Source organism: Tasmannia lanceolata, unplaced genomic scaffold, assembly GCF_043159265.1.
Source record: "Tasmannia lanceolata isolate RefF3 unplaced genomic scaffold, GAP_Taslan_0.1 ptg000015l, whole genome shotgun sequence".
Classification (NCBI taxonomy): Eukaryota; Viridiplantae; Streptophyta; class Magnoliopsida; order Canellales; family Winteraceae; genus Tasmannia; species Tasmannia lanceolata.
This window is the reverse complement of record NW_027518692.1, coordinates 39,929,166-39,943,017: the sequence shown is the minus strand read 5'-3', so window position 1 is coordinate 39,943,017 and position 13,852 is coordinate 39,929,166. Positions and strand designations below refer to the sequence as shown.

The following is a 13,852-nucleotide window of genomic DNA, read 5'->3' as shown; positions in this document are numbered from 1 at the left end:
TTGGGATGAAAATATCATATATTATAGTGCTTGCAATCACTCCATATGATGTACTTGGGCTCATTGAACTCAAGACTTGATGTCTCTTTAAGCGTTGAGTTGAGTTTCCATCATTGGTGATCATTAGTTATTAGCTTTAGACCCATCCCCATTGATCTCTTAAACACCAAATCTCTTGTAAGAATTTTAGTTAATGGATCAGCCAAGTTTTGACTTGATCTTACATAATATATAGTTACTACTCCATCAGTAAGTAACTGCCTAATAACACAATGCCTAAGTCCAATATGCCTGGACTTACCATTGTACACATGATTATATGCCCTTGATATTCGGCAATGTATGGGCTTGGCAATGCGTAGCCCCCGGCAGCTTGGCCCGGCCCATTTTATATGTTTTTCAGCCCGATAAGACTAACTTATGGCCCACTTTGTATAAAGGGTCTTTTAGGGCTTATTTAGAAGCAAGTCTTATAAAGAGGGTTGAGAGCTCAAAAGAAAAAGGGAAAGAGTATGCTAGGGTTTCCAGAACATTTTGGTGAGAGAAAACTGATCTTCTCTTGTAATATCTTGATCTTCTAGTGGATTTTTCTCATCGCCTCTGCCGTGGAGCAAGCTTTGCCGAACCACGTAAATCTTTGTGTCTTTTGTGGGTTTGCTTGTGTTTGTTGTTTCGTTTTGCTTTGCCATTGAAATTGCAGATCGCATAAGAAGGGGGTTTTTTCACAACAAATTGGTATTAGAGCTTTGGGTTGTTCCGCGTTTGCCCGAGCTTTGTTTCAATTAACCTCGGTGGCGGGTGGTGCGAAGCTTGACGTCGAGAAGTTCGTTGGAAAGGGTAGTTTTAGCGTCTGAAGGAAGAAGATGCATGCCCTATTGGTAACACAAGGGCTATTAAAGGTGCTAAAGGGTAAAGAGGCATTGTCAGAGAAATTAACGGACGAGGAGAAAGATGATTTGATGGAGAAGGATTTTGGGTATATCCATCTGTGCTTATCAGGTGAGGTTTTATGAGAAGTTGCAAAAGAGACTCAGGTTGTTGGATTGTGAAAAAAGCTGGAGACTATAAATGCGCAAGTCTCTCACCAATCGGTTATATCTGAAGCAGAAACTCTACGCATTGCATATGAGGGATGGTACGCCTATTTTCGAACACCTTGATGAGTTCAATAAAATCATTATAGACGTGAAAAATATAGATGTTAAAATTAAATATGAGGATCAAGCTCTTACTCTACTATGTTCTTTACCTCCCTCGTATGAGCATCTTGTTAGTACTTTGTTGTATGGAAATGATACGATCTCCATGAAGGATATTAAGGCAGCCTTGAACTCCAAAGGGTTGCAGAGAAATGTGTGTGGTGATGGAGAGGGGCCATTTGTGAGAGGTAGAAATAAAAAAAAGGGTTTCGGTAAAAAAGACAAGCCTAGATCGAAATCTAAGGGTAGAAAATTGAAGTATTTCCAGTGTCATAAGGAGGGGCACTTTAGAAAAGATTGTCCAGAGAGAAAAGGTAAAGTGAAGAAGGAGGATAGCTCTTCTGGTGCTACAGATGCAGTTGTTGCAACTATGTAGCAAATTGATCTCATTCTTCGAAGCAAATTACTAGTAATTAATAAACACAAGGCGTAGTCCCATGAGAAAAGAACAAGAGGAAAAAAAAAAAGAGAACTTAGTAATAATGACCAAACAATGAGAGTAATGCTCAACCACAAAAGAGTAATGGCACCAAAATGGGGTTCATCAAGCTAAGCACACACATATGCCACCTCGTGTGCTACATCATCCCACTATCCCCACAAAAAGATTTGAAACTTTTCCAAGGTGAATCTTCCTCCAAATTTTCCATTCTCCCGTGGTCCTTCATATGAATTAGGCGCATCCATATGTGAATTTTGAAGTAATATAATGAAATGTTTACTGAGGCAGACATATACCATGTGCTCAGCACTGGAGCATTATTTTACATTGAGACCCGGGAACAAAGAAAAACCAAGTCGGGGGGCCTTTCCTACGAATTGCAACGTATGAGCATGATTTTAAATTTCATTCGAAATCCAAAATTTCGAAATCTGAAATTTCGGATTTCAGTTGGGTCCGAAACTGGAATTTGGCAAAAATCCAAATTTCTCGAATTACGAAATTTCGGACAAAATTTTCCAATTACAGACCAAAATTTTGGCAATTTAATAAAATATTGCTTTTTTTCATTACCGGATTTCAGCCAAAATTTCGATGAGGCCCGAAACGTATACCGAAACCGAAATTTAAAACCATGCATATGAGTGGTAAGTTGAGAGAGAGAGAGAGAGATATCCATTCATTTGACATATCGATATCATCCATTCATCCAATAAGCCTCTATCAAATCAAATCAATATTCTGGGTTTCATAGGTGAGGAAGTTTAAGATTCACAATTTCAAACAAAGAAAAATAGGAGTGGAAATTTCGTGCCTTTAGACTCATAATTTAGGAGTCTAAATTTCGAGCATCACTTGAATGGACCATCAATTTGTGGATCCTAGGGGACCATTCACAAAATTTGGTACCCGTACAAAGCAGAAAATCAACTAGGATTTTAAACCACAAATTTGTATTCGTTGAAAAGACCCCCCCATTTAAATCTTTGAATGTGGACCGACAACCTACACGCTTTGTTTGTTTGCCCACAACCTAACGTAATTCATAACGTCAGAATTCAATTTAATCTTCAATGTATCTTATTGGTGAAATGAAACATGGATTATAAATCAAGAAATAGATTTCGAATCAGTGTGGCATATTTGAATTCCAAACTCTTGGAGTTTTATTCCTAAATGTTAAAAAAAAACCAATGCAAAGAAGACCCTTCTTCATGATTGAAGGCCAAAAACAAAGTACATCAATGAAGTGTTGAAGAAATTAATCGTGCTAAAATCAGTCTAAATACATAGGTAGTTTTCCTAATTCCATTGCAGCCATGAAGCTTGGGCTCTTTATATCACCTTCACAAAGAAAGCAAGACGTAAAAACAAAAGAAGGCCTACTTTGAAACCTTAATTTCCAAAACAAAAATAAAATAAAACATGTCTACGGCGACTACCAACTTACAATTCTATTTTTTTTAATGGGCAAGCTGGGGTTAGGCGGACCCCTACCAGATATATTAAGAGAAAAGCATATTACAATCTTTCATAGAGGGGCCCCAAGGAGTCCGAGGAGAAGACCTCTACAAGGGCTAGATCGTTGGTATTTTAATTTCAAAATTGCCAATGAATCTACTTAATGAGATGGTGGACAAAAGCCAAACCCTGGTTTCATGTATTCTCTCATGGACAAAAGCCAAATTACAACATTTGAATCGTAAGTGTGAGATATAAAAAAAATAGATCTCGAATTCAATTTCCACTTCCACTAACGTAATTCGTCAGAATTCAATTTAATCTCCAATGTATCTTATTGGTCAAATGTAACAAAGATTCTTAGTAAACAAATCGATCCATCAGTGTGAAATTAAAAATAAAATGCTCCGAATTGAGTTCCAAACTAGTGGAGTTTCTGTCCAAATACTAGGCAAACTACTACAAGAAACCTCATCAGAAACTTGAAGGCCATGAGTTTAAGTTCAATGCCTAAACTTAGGCACGAATACAATTGTGCATCATTGAAGGCCAAAAACCAATAAAGACTTCTTAGGTAGAAAATTTAGTCTGAAAAGTGTGTTTTTCTAATCCCATTGAAACCAAAAAGCTTGGACTTTTTCTTTCACGTCACAAAGAAAGCGAGAGCGAGAAGGTAGAACAAACGAAGACATACTTCGAAACCTTTTCATAAAAAAAAACACAAATAAAACACATCTAGATTATAGGTTCTTTCAAAAGCGAATACTGCAAATAAAACACGTCTCTTGAAACTTGTTTATGAGAAGTTCTTAAATGAAGGGCGCCCTTGCAAAAAGGGGGTGAAAGGAGGCCCCATTGGTTGAAAATCACAACGGTGCATTATTTGAAAAGGGGGTGCAAGGGCGCCGTTTCAAACAGGGTGGTGAAAGGGCGCCCCCATTGGTTGAAAATCACCAAGGTGCATTAAATTTTCAACCAATGGGGGCGCCATTTTACCCCTTTTTTGCAAGGGCGCCCTTCATTTTATAACCCCTCCTAGTTTATAAGTATTTTCAAAAGGAAAATTGCCAATGAAGGACGTTAATGATCTGAGATTATAGCAGCCACCAATATTTCTAGAATATAAAACGTGAAGAAAAAAATATTTAGGTAGAAAATTCAGTCTGGAGTATATAAAACCATGGCTTTAAATTTCGGTTCAGACCGAAACCGAAATCTGGCGAAATCCGAAATATCGGGTGTTACCAAATTTCAGTCGAAATTTGAAATTTCAGAATTTCGGACATTTCCAGATTTCGGCCGAAATATTCCGAAATTTCTGTAACTTTTTTCGAAATTAGGTAAATCATTAAATAATTTTTGTTATTATTACCGGATTTCGGCCGAATTTTGATTTTGCCCCACACGGAAATTTAGTCCGAAACCAAAATTTAAAACCACGAATAAAACTAGCAATTTTAAGGTACTTTTGAAAAACCAATGTTCTAACTAAGATTGAAGCAATATTTTTTTATGCCTATGAATGCATGGGCGGTGCCGTACCCCATCACGTGCAGCTGCGTCCACACATTTACGAGGGGACTTGGTCTTACGGAAATCCATTTCGCGGCGGCTGACTTTTGCACATGAGAACGGCCACCTCATATGAATTAAATGAATAAAACAAAGTCAACGAAGGCAAGCCCCAAAATGGCTTCCGCCAAATCAGCCAAAACCAATATTTTAGGTGAAGCAAAGTAAACGGACGTCTGACTATTGGTAATATATCACATTAGAAAGGGCCGTCCCATGCAAAAAAGAGGGGGTGAATATATCATTTCCCATTATTTCTTCTCTCATATATTAGATCCTATAAATATCCCTTCTCACCCAACCTCCACTACGCTTCCAATAAGCCTTATCCTCTTCACCACAAACATGTCCGTCTCAGAAATTTCAGCCAAGCTTAGATCCTGGCCTAAAGAGCTCGGCTATCAGAAACCCGAAACCATATTCTCCATTTTCATTGCTTTCTTCGCGATTATATGGTACATGTGGAAGACAAAGGCATCAAAAAATGGGAAGTTGCAACTTCCCCCAGGGCCACATGGGTTGCCCCTACTAGGCTACCTCCCATATTTGGACTCCGAAATCCACCACCAATTCACCAAATTAGGCAAAATCTATGGCCCAATTATGACGCTCTGGTTAGGTAAAAAGCTCTGCGTAGTAGTAGCCACACCATCCTTAGCCAAAGAGATCCTAAAAGACAACGATGTTGTCTTCGCTAGCCACGACGTGCCCGAATCCGCCCTCGCCTTATACGATGGCATGGGTGTCACATGGAGTCCATATGGGTCTCATTGGCGAGATCTCCGAAAAGTCTTCGTCCGAGAGATGATGAGCAATACTAGCCTAGAAGCTTATTCAATCTTCCGACGCCGCGAAGTTCATAATATGGTTACTGAGGTCTATAACAAGATTGGAACCCAGATCAATCTTGGCGAGCTAGCGTTTATAACTGCGCTTAACATAATTACTAGTATTTTATGGGGAGGAACACTTAAAGGAGAAGAAAGGCGTAAAGTGGGAGTCGAGTTTCGGAAAGCTATTGATGAGATCATTGAGCTTTTTGGAAAACCCAATGTTTCGGATTTTTATCCGGCTCTTGCGAGGTTCGATCTGCAAGGCGTGGTTCGTGACATGAAGAAGATTTCAGTCTGGTTAGATCAGATCTTTGATACTGTCATCGATCAGCGTATGAAGATGGATAGCTCAAATGGAGTGGAGGAAGAAGGTAAGGATTTACTGCAGTTTCTAACACAGCTTACCAAGCGAGGAGAGCTTACAGTGACCAACATGAAGGCCATGTTTCTGGTAAGATTTCTTTCTTTCTTTATTTGCTGTGAAAATCGTTTTACACAGTCAAGGGTCTAAGTAAAAATGAATGGTTGAGGAATATTCATACTAAAAACATGCTTTTTAATGTCAACCCTTCCCCAAAAGGTGAAAGCCTGATTTTGGGCCACCGACGCACTTAGTTGCCGGCCATTTAGTCAATTAAATATTTCCCCACCTAGTTGCCACTAACTTCACACCCAAAAATCATCCCTATGCTTTTTGTGAAGGATATTGAGATTAATCTGACTAAAAGCAGGTTATTTAATATAAAGCCCTTCACAAAAGAGTGAAAATCTAATTTAGGACACACTAAGTTGCAATAGAGGTGAAACAATCTGTACTCGAGGCTCTTTAGTGAAACAACAAATTACTCCAAAAGCTTAAGCTGTTAGTGTTATTTAATCATGTGGTTAGATCTTACCGAATCTAATCTGATATATCTATCATGACTAAGCAGTGATCAATTCGAGCAAAGAGGAAGCACTAATTAGAGCTAATGATCTAACTATGTTAACAGGATGTGGTGATTGGTGGGACCGACACAACGTCAACCACAGTGGAGTGGACAATGACAGAGATCATCCGTCATCCAGAGATAATGAAAAAAGTCCAGGAAGAAATAAAGGAAGTTGTTGGGTTAAACAATTTAGTTGAAGAGTCACATCTACCAAAGTTGAATTATTTGGAAGCTGTTATAAAGGAAGCCCAACGATTGCACCCCGCGGGCCCATTTTTAGTCCCACAAAAACCAAGCCAATCATGTGTCGTGGGCGGGTATCAAATCCCCCAAGACACCAAAGTCATGTTGAATGTGTGGGCTATACATAGGGACCCTGAGATTTGGGACAATCCCTTAGAGTTCAAACCAGAAAGGTTCTTAGGGGATTATGGCAAATTTGATTTTAGAGGCAACGATTTTCGTTACCTTCCATTTGGATCAGGCCGGAGAATTTGCGCGGGGATCCCTTTAGCCGAGAGGATGCTCACGTTTGTACTTGCTTCCCTTCTACATTCATTTGATTGGCAGGTCCCGGAGGGGACGAAGATCGATCTTTCCGACAAGTTTGCGCTTGTTCTGAAGAAAGCTACACCGCTTATTGCTATCCCAACACCACGTTTATCCAAACCAGATCTCTATTTATAATATATTTCTGTTATAGAGACCATGGGATGTAGACACAGTTCTGTTTTCGAGCCTTAGTAATAAGTGGACAATGAAAACACGGTTATGTTGAGCTCTTTACTTTCATGGGTTCCTATTTTTAGGTTTTTTTACTTCCTTGTATCTCTCTTCACCCGTTTTAGTTCTTCTCTCTTTGTACTCGATGAATACCAATAAAAGAAGGCAACTGACATTCGCACTACCATGTTAGTGAGAATTGCAGTAACTCTTATTGTCTTTTATTATTTTAACAGCTGTCCAAGGTTGATAAAGTTCCCAAAAAGCTCTCAGAAACCATTTAAAAAAGAAAATACAAACTGACTTTCTGCAATTGTTGAAACATTTTAGTCTCAATATCAAGAGAAATGGCGAAATTATATGGTGAAGGGCCGTGTAAACACGCACCCATCATCCCATCCATTGGGTTCGAGGATCAGCTACCTATTCATTACAATATTTCCATTAATCGAAGGGGTTTAGAAGGTATGATACTATAAAGAAACCCCACAATATCACCAAAAATGAAAACAAATCTGAAAACCCGACCTTGAGAAGAGAATTGCTCACGGTCGACCGCGCAATCGACTGTGGGTTAATAGGTCTCTCACGGTTGACCATGGCACCTTCTATTGGGTTTTTTGATTAATTCTGATTTTCTCCATTTTTTACACTTTGGATGGTGAAAACTCCCACATCGATCATCTGATTTTATCAAGCTTGGATCCATTGGACTCCCTATGACGAAAGATTCCATCGGATCCGATCCGAACACCGGAAACTCACCGGACGGCTATCGGTGGAAAAATCAAGATTTAGTCAAAACTCCCATATTTCCGATTTTAAGGATAGAAACTAGATGATCTTGGGTCCGATGGTGATTCTATGACATGAAGAGTCCCAAGAAACCAAAGATCGATGATCAAGATCCTCCTAAATAAAAAAGTACGGAGAAATACATCTCTCATAACAACGAAACTCTCTTTCGTGGAATACCACAATCAAGAAAACTGATGTTCTTAACTCTGATCATGATCTTCGACCCCAAAACTTGTTCACCTTCCTCTCCCATATGGAATTGGTTCTCTCGGGCAACTTCCACGATTAGGTTTGGGTTTTCTTCTGCAGAAATCCACCGAAAGGAATGTATTTATACTTATATTAAGAAGCCCTAAACCAAGAGACGAATTTTTTGAAAGGGGTATTTCATCTTTGTTAAAAGATTTTCAATTCGAACAATATTAATTAAGGGATAGAAGGATGCCGTGGAGAGCGATGGCACTAGGGGTGCAACTTGGGTTTGGTTAAGCTTTTGCTAAAAAAATGAAGGAAATGATATGTTTGAACTTTTTTTCTTTTACTTGTGACAGCGGCCTCGAGTGTATTTATGAGTTATCTTTCACACCAGAGGTGGCTGTCCAAAGTATAAAAAAAAAAAAGGGGGCAAATATGTTGAGTTGGTGATACAAAATCACCGGTTGTATCATTCTTGGAGTGGGTCCCACTTGGGCCTTTTTAAGTGGGATGCTCTCTCTCTCTCTCTCTCTATATATATATATATATATATATATATATATATATATAGAGAGAGAGAGAGAGAGAGAGAGAGATGAAAGTGTCTCTAGTCTCTCCCCTAGATAAGCTTATCTACTCCTCCCTTTAAAAAAACATAGTGGGCCCACGCTGTTTGGATGATCCAAAGCATTCATTTGATAGGTCCTAACATAGATAGGGTGTGCCCAAAAAATCAGCACCAAAGGGTCATCCTAGAACTTCGTTTTGTGGTGCCTTGTGGTACCCAGAATGGACACATATAAACGTCCACGTTTATATGCGTCCATTTTGGACACGGTGTGCCCAACAAAATGAAGTTCTAGGATGACCCTTTGGTGCTGATTTTTTGGGCACACCCTATCTATGTTAGGACCTATCAAATGAATGCTTTGGATCATCCAAACAGCGTGGGCCCACTGTGTTTTTTTAAAGGGAGGAGTAGATAAGCTTATCTAGGGGAGAGACTAGAGACACTTTCCTCATATATATATATATATATATATATATATATATATATATATATATATATATATATATATATATATATAGTTTGTATGTGATAAAGAGGGTTTGTAGAATTGGTCTCTGGGATCAAGAAATTTTAGACTTAGGTCATATCCAAACCTTACGTGTTTCTTTTGGGTTCTTTTGGGGCTTCTCCAACAATCTTGATCAATTAAATTGTGGAATTTGTCCCATAATGTACTTCGGTTTTCACAGTTATTAAAACTTTCATTATCTCTAAAAAAGATGTTATTTTCTCTCTGAGGAAGCACCAAATTCTACTCTCAGTCTTGTCTATAATTGAGATATGTGATTGAATATATTTTGGTTTTTCTTTAATCTTAAACCTGTTTTATTATTCTAGTTCTACTATAGCATAATTAGTATCATCGCAATCTTAGGACTTGCATTTAGTAACATGGTTGTATGAATTGTGGCTATGGAACTTTTCGTTGAGGTTGAGAAAGCATCAATAAGTGTTTCAAAACACTTGGTCTCCTAAGTCCTAACAAGACAACTAGATGCTCTGACGGGACATATGTATCGAATATACGAGACATTCAACTCCTGCGACACGGATTGGCTTAGGCTATACGGAAGAAAGCTGTCATTTGTGTAGTTAAATCCACTAATCAACCAAACAGTGTCCAAAGGAACTCAAGGGCAAAAGGTAGATACGTGGTTCATTTTTGTGGAGAATAGCAGAGAAGTGTTCTGGGGAACCAAAATCAACATGCTGAAATGGAGAACGAAGCACATGATAAAGAATTCTCTGACTTCATCTAAGATGCAACTTAAAACGAAGAAAGTTAAGAAGAACTACCTAATTCATAAAATTACATAATTCATAATATGAATTCGTAATTCATAGTACAATGATTATCTGGAAGAGAAGATAAATGATTCAAAATTGTATGGAGGGTGATTTCAATGAGTATTTTGACTAGCAAGAGGATATACATAAAATTTTTGATGAGCGAATTTAGAATAAAAACATTGAAGCCATGAAAGACGATGAATACTTTGCCAATGATGGAGGAGTCAAGTCATTTATTTTTCGGGTTACATTTGATTTCAGAAATTTGAAATCATAAGAACAAAATTTTTTAAAAGTGGATAGTGTTAGAGGATTTAGGTCAAGCAATAGGTTGCTTGAAGCATTACACCCAAGGTATCTAATTTGGAATACCAAGTTTGTTGCCTCCGGCCCCTATATATAGAGATACACTAGGGTTTTAATAGGTTAATGGGCTCTAGGCCAAATAGGCCCACTACACCAGTCCATGATCTTATTGGGCTTATATTAGAACATAATAGGGTTATATTATATACCCAACAAATACAACTTTTGACGTTTGAACATGTTATTAATAATGAACCTATGAATTACTATCAAGATGATATTCTATTTTATTTTTTTTCATTTTTTGGAATGCTTGAACAATAATTTTTGAAGTATAAGGATACTATGAATTTACTATACTCAACTCAACTCAACAAAGCCTATGAATTTACTATACTATCAAGATGATATTTCTTCGGGAATACTTGAACAAGAATTTTAAGTACCCATATGATGGATTTGTGAAGCATGGTATGGAGCTCTACTTAAAGAACAGATATTCCTTTGGATGTAAATCTCTTTTATATTTAGTTATTAGAAAACACCAAATGCTTATGTTCCACAATCCAGATCGCCGGATCTTATCAGCAAATCTTTTTCATTCTGGATGGCCAAAAATTACATTCCCAAGTTGAGAGAGAGAGAGAGAGAGAGAGAGAGAGAGTTTCATTGACATATCCATTCATTTGACATATCGATATCATCCATTCATCCTACAAGCCTCTATCAAATCATCAACCACTCTTAAAGGTAACAACATCAATATTCCGGGTTTCATAGGTTGGGAAATTTAAGATTCACAATTTCAAACAAAGAAAAATAGGAGTGGAAATTTCGTGCCTTTAGACTCATAACCATCAATTTGTGGATCCTAGGGGACCATTCACAAAATTTGGTACCCGTACAAAGCAGAAAATCAACTAGGATTTTAAACCACAAATTTGTATTCGTTGAAAAGACCCCCCCCATTTAAATCTTTGAATGTGGACCCACAACCTACACGCTTTGTTCGTTTGCCCACAACCTAACGTAATTCATAACGTCAGAATTCAATGTATCTTATTGGTGAAATGAAATATGGATTATAAGTCAAGAAATAGATTTCGAATCAGTGTGGCATAATTGAATTCCAAACTCTTGGAGTTTTATGCCTAAATGTTAAAAAAAACCAATGCAAAGAAGACCCTTCTTCATGATTGAAGGCCAAAAACAAAGTACATCAATGAAGTGTTGAAGAAATTAATCGTGCTAAAATCAGTCTAAATACATAGGTAGTTTTCCTAATTCCATTGCAGCCATGAAGCTTGGGCTCTTTATATCACCTTCGCAAAGAAAGCAAGACGTAAAAACAAAAGAAGGCCTACTTTGAAACCTTAATTTCCAAAACAAAAATAAAATAAAACATGTCTACGGCGACTACCAACTTACAATTCTATTTTGTTTTAATGGGCAAGCTGGGGTTAGGCGGACCCCTACCAGATATATTAAGAGAAAAGCATATTACAATCTTTCATAGAGGGGCCCCAAGGAGTCCGAGGAGAAGACCTCTACAAGGGCTAGATCGTTGGTATTTTAATTTCAAAATTGCCAATGAATCTACTTAATGAGATGGTGGACAAAAGCCAAACCCTGGTTTCATGTATTCTCTCATGGACAAAAGCCAAATTACAACATTTGAATCATCAGTGTGAGATAAAAAAAAAAGATCTCGAATTCAATTTCCACTTCCACTAACGTAATTCGTCAGAATTCAATTTAATCTTCAATGTATCTTATTGGTCAAATGTAACAAAGATTCTTAGTAAAAAAAATCGATCCATCAGTGTGAAATTAAAAATAAAATGCTCCGAATTGAGTTCCAAACTAGTGGAGTTTCTGTCCAAATACTAGGCAAACTACTACAAGAAACCTCATCAGAAACTTGAAGGCCGTGAATTTAAGTTCAATGCCTAAACTTAGGCACGAATACAATTGTGCATCATTGAAGGCCAAAAGCCAATAAAGACTTCTTATGTAGAAAATTTAGTCTGAAAAGTGTGTTTTTCTAATCCCATTGAAACCAAAAAGCTTGGACTTTTTCTATCACGTCACAAAGAAAGCGAGAGCGAGAAGGTAGAACAAACGAAGACATACTTCGAAACCTTTTCATAAAAAAAAATACAAATAAAACACATCTAGATTATAGGTTCTTTCAAAAGCGAAACTGCAAATAAAACATGTCTCTTGAAACTTGTTTATGAGAAGTTCTTAAATGAAGGGTGCCCTTGCAAAAAGCGGGTGAAAGGAGGCCCCATTGGTTGAAAATCACAAAGGTGCATTATTTGACAAGGGGGTGAAAGGGTGCCGTTGCAAAAAGGGTGGTGAAAGGGTGCCCCCATTGGTTGAAAATCACCAAGGTGCATTAAATTTTCAACCAATGGGGGCGCCCTTTCACCCCTTTTTTGCAAGAGCGCCCTTCTCTTTAGAACCCCTCCTAGTTTATAAGTATTTTTAAAAGGAAAATTGCCAATGAATGACGTTAATGATATGAGATTATAGCAGCCACCAATGTTTCTAGAATATAAAACGTGAAGAAAAAAAAATTTAGGTAGAAAATTCAGTCTGGAATATATGAAAACATGGCTTTAAATTTCGGTTGAGACCGAAACCGAAATCTAGCAAAATCCGAAATATCGGGTGTTACCAAATTTCGGTCGAAATTTGAAATTTCAAAATTTCGGACATTTCCGAAATTTTGAGAAATTGAATTGTTTTTTTTTTTAAATAAAAATATTCCGAAATTTCTGTAACTTTTTTCGAAATTAGGTAAATCATTAAATAATTTTTGTTATTATTACCGGATTTCGGCCGAATTTTGATTTTGGCCCACACGGAAATTTAGTCCGAAACCAAAATTTAAAACCATGAATAAAACTAGCAATTTTAAGGTACTTTTGAAAAACCAATGTTCTAACTAAGATTGAAGCAATATTTTTTTATGACTATGAATGCATGGGCGGTGCCGTACCCCATAACGTGCAGCTGCGTCCACACATTTACGAGGGGACTTAGTCTTACGGAAATCCATTTCGCGGCTGGCTTTTGCACATGAGAATGGCCACCTCATATGAATTAAATGAATAAAACAAAGTCAACGAAGGCAAGCCCCAAAATGGCTTCCGCCAAATCACCCAAAACCAATATTTTAGGTGAAGTAAAGTAAACGGACGTCTGACTATATCACATTAGAAAGGGCCGTCCAAGATGCAACTTAAAACGAAGAAAGTTAAGAAGAACTACCTAATTCATAAAATTACATAATTCATAATATGAATTCATAATTCATATTACAATGATTATCTGGAAGAGGAGATAAATGATTCAAAATTGTATGGAGGGTGATTTCAATGAGTATTTTGACTAGCAAGAGGATATACATAAAATTTTTGATGAGCGAATTTAGAATAAAAACATTGAAGCCATGAAAGACGATGAATACTTTGCCAATGATGGAGGAGTCAAGTCATTTATTTTTCGGGGTACATTCGATT

General features: G+C 37.4%; 1 protein-coding gene across 1 annotated transcript; it reads left to right on the top strand.

Annotated features, from left to right (window-relative positions):
* The first annotated feature begins 4,945 nt into the window (after window positions 1–4,945).
* On the top strand, window positions 4,946–7,389 carry LOC143847225 (labd-13Z-ene-9,15,16-triol synthase, chloroplastic-like). Its single transcript, XM_077355980.1, has 2 exons — window positions 4,946–5,958; window positions 6,500–7,389. Exons 1-2 carry the CDS (start codon window positions 5,020–5,022, stop codon window positions 7,124–7,126), a joined length of 1,566 nt encoding a protein of 521 aa, XP_077212095.1. The 5' UTR covers window positions 4,946–5,019; the 3' UTR covers window positions 7,127–7,389.
* Window positions 7,390–13,852: the final 6,463 nt, after the last annotated feature.